General features: G+C 42.7%; 1 protein-coding gene across 1 annotated transcript; it reads right to left on the reverse strand.

The window, feature by feature from the left end:
• Window positions 1-616: 616 nt before the first annotated feature.
• Window positions 617-3,052, reverse strand: LOC118750174 (uncharacterized protein K02A2.6-like). The gene has a single exon (XM_036484902.1). The coding sequence runs from the start codon at window positions 3,050-3,052 to the stop codon at window positions 617-619; it is 2,436 nt and encodes an 811-aa protein (XP_036340795.1).
• Window positions 3,053-3,349: the final 297 nt, after the last annotated feature.

Raw genomic sequence — 3,349 nt, forward strand, 5'->3', positions numbered from 1 at the left:
CAAGTATTGCAAAATTTCATGTTCGTAGCTGCATAAATGGAGAAGTTTTAATGAAAAATCTCATATCTGAACAATCAGTTGTATGGGAGCTATATGTTATAGTGGTCCGATTCTTCCGGTTCCGACAAATGATTAATACATTATAAAAATACACCCACCTACCAAACTTTATCCGGATATCTCGAAAACTGAGAGACTAGACTGCATACAAACAGACAGACAGACGGACAGACGGACATGGCTAAATCAACTCAGCTCGACGTTCTGATCATATAAGTATACATTTTCATGGGTCTATCTCTTTTGGTTCTGGTACTTACAAACATCGGACCAAAGTTATAATACCATTTCATGCTCATGAAAGGTGTAATAACTCACCTACTTGTTCACTTCTAAACAGTTTAATAATAAATACAATTATTCTCGGTAGTGCTATACCATGGAAATATGATATTTTATTGAGTTCATTGATAGTGCAACTTTACAGGTTCACGCTTGATATTCAACTAACTAATATGGATGTTCGTTACTCTGAATCGTTGTGTCTCCCACACTCACACAACACTAGTGCAGGTCTCTACATCCCGTCCTTATTTTCGTCTTTCTTTTATCTTTGTTAAGCCTCTGGGTCTGCCGCTGGCGCTCCCGTTGATGAAGTGGCGTCAGTTGAGATTTGTTGTGATGGTTGACCGCACTGCATGGATTCCCCTGAAGTCGTAGGATTACTTTCGTTGTCTGAGATTGTTTCGGATGCCGGTAGCCTTTTGATGTGACTAATGTTTCTTCTTAACGTTCTTTCCCCAGCTGCTATTATCACCTCATTGCCACTCCTTTCCTTTACTGTGTACTCCGTCGGATCGAAGTTTGGAGTAAGTTTGTGCGCGAATACCACGTTCTTTAATAAGACCTTATCCCCTACCTCAATGTCGCTTTCTTTTGCCCTTCGTCTCATGTCCGCCTTCTCTTTCCCTTTCCATTTGTTAATAATGTCATAATCTCGGGCAGCCGAGTCCAACATGTCGTCTGTTAAGTCTTGAATACCTGGGATTTTATCACGAATGACACGATTGAACATGAGCTCTGAGGGTGAGGATCCTGTTGTACCGTGGGGCGTGACATTGTTCATCAATGCAAATTCCTCGATCTCCTTCTTGTAGTCTCGTTTGTTATTGTGCGCGATTATTAACCTCTTTACTAACGACTTGTTCATATTTTCAACTTCCCCATTGGCCTGAGGCCAATATGGGGGAGTCGTAATTAAAGTGATGTTGTGATTTTTGCAGAAGTTTTTAAATTCGGAGCTGGTGAATTGTCTGCCATTATCCGCCCTTATTGAGTTAGGTATGCCCAATTTACTAAACACCTCTTGCATGACGGAAATAATGGCTTCAGACGTGATCTTTTTTAGGAATTTTACCTCTTGGTAGCGGGAATAATAATCAATAAGGACAAGTATGTAGTCGTTGTTAAGAAGAGGACCCAATAGATCGGTAGCAACACACTGCCAGGGACCATTTGGGAACACATGTCTTTGCATTGGTGGTGGTTTACTAGGTTGGGACACTAGTAGGCAATTGACACATTTTTTTACGAAATTTTCTGCCTCCCTGTCTATCAACGGCCACCACACCTTTGATCGTAGCCTACGCTTCATCGCTGACTCTCCCGGGTGTCGCTCGTGCGTTAGTCTCAAAATTTTCTCCCTCAGTGTCTTGGGTATTACAATGCGAGATCCTCTAATCAAAATATCACCAACAGCTGACAGCTCGTACCGAAACGGATAATAAACGTTTGCCTTATTGGCTGACCATAGATCATTCTTAACGCATGTTATAGTGTCTACTAACTCTTTGTCCTTTGCGCTCTCTGCCGCTATTTCGCTTATTCCCATCGCTGAGGGTGTCGCATTCTCAACAATATGGATGATTGAGTGGTTGTAGCCGTCATCAAATGAGCTTGTCCGTTGGATTTTAGATAGTCTAGACACCGAGTCGGCTATGTTTTCTTTACCAGCACGGTATACAACTTTGAACTTGTAGGGCTGCAACCTGAGAAGCCATCTCTCTATTCTCGCCGGAGGTTTTGACGTCGGCTTGAAAATTGTCTCAAGTGGTTTGTGGTCGGTGACTAACTCAAATTGCAGCCCCATTAAGTAGTAGTGGTATCTCTCAACGGCCCAAACTAGTGCAAGGCTATCCTTCTCGGTCTGAGAGTATTTCTTTTCCGTATCTGATAGGCTTTTGCTCGCAAACGATATGATATGTGGCTCATTCTGATCGTCAAACTGTACAAGTACCGCCCCTAGCGCTACTGGGCTTGCATCTGCTATAAGACGAGTTCTTTTCTTCGCGTTAAAGTATGCCAGGTTTGGTACGTTTGATAGGCCCTCCTTCAATTTGTCAAAAGATTCTTGTTGGCTTTTATCCCAGACAAACTTTTGGTTTAATTTGAGTAATTTTCTCAACGGTTCTGTTGTATCAGCGAGGTCCGGGAGGAATTTCCCCACGTATGTCACGAGCCCCAAGAAGCTCCTTACCTCTTCCTTCGACTGTGGTGGGCGGAAGTCCCTTATCGTTTCAATCTTATCAGGGTCAGGTGCTATGCCCTCCTCAGATAACAGGTGTCCCAAGAATTTTAGCTTTTGTGCCTTCCAAATGCACTTCTTTTCGTTCAACATTGAATTGTTATCTCTAAACACGTCTACCACTCTTTTTACCGCTTCGTCATGTTCTTCCTCCGTTTTGCCAAATATTATGATATCGTCTATATAATTAAATGCATTCTTGCAAGAGCATAACAGTTTTCCTATGACTCGCTGGAAGATCTCTGGGGCGGAATTTATCCCAAACATCAGCCTCTTATACCTAAATAAACCCTTATGCGTAATGAAAGTGGTAATATAGCGACTGAATTCATCCAGCTCTAGCTGGTGATATGCCCACTTCAAGTCGATCCTAGAAAAGTACTTGGCGCCTCTTAGCTTCGTCATGAATATCTCAAACGTTGGTAGCGGATGATTTTCGCGCAGCACTGCTTGGTTTGCTCGCCGCATATCTATACACAACCTCATCTCTCCCCTTCCTTATACACAATGACTATTGGAGATATCCATGAAGAGGGCCCTGAAACCGGCTCGATAATGTCGAGAGCAATCATTTGGTTAATTTTTTCCTCTACCTGCTCTTCCAAGGCTATGGGTATGCGACGCATCGGCTGTTGTACGGGTTTTACGGTAGGGTCGATTGATAATTTGATCTTAACTCCTAGCATTTTTGGGAAAGGTTGTGCAATTTCCACGCTATTTACCCCTAGGCCTATTTTTAAAACTCCCAGCTGCATACCTGTGTCG

This window comes from Rhagoletis pomonella, unplaced genomic scaffold (assembly GCF_013731165.1).
Source record: "Rhagoletis pomonella isolate Grant_MI unplaced genomic scaffold, Rhpom_1.0 Rhpom_scaffold_00158, whole genome shotgun sequence".
In the NCBI taxonomy this organism is placed as follows: Eukaryota; Metazoa; Arthropoda; class Insecta; order Diptera; family Tephritidae; genus Rhagoletis; species Rhagoletis pomonella.

Bases quoted from the DNA above. Each gene is read 5' to 3' on its own strand.
- LOC118750174 (XM_036484902.1), bottom strand. From the start codon at position 3,052: ATGCGGCGAGCAAACCAAGCAGTGCTGCGCGAAAATCATCCGCTACCA.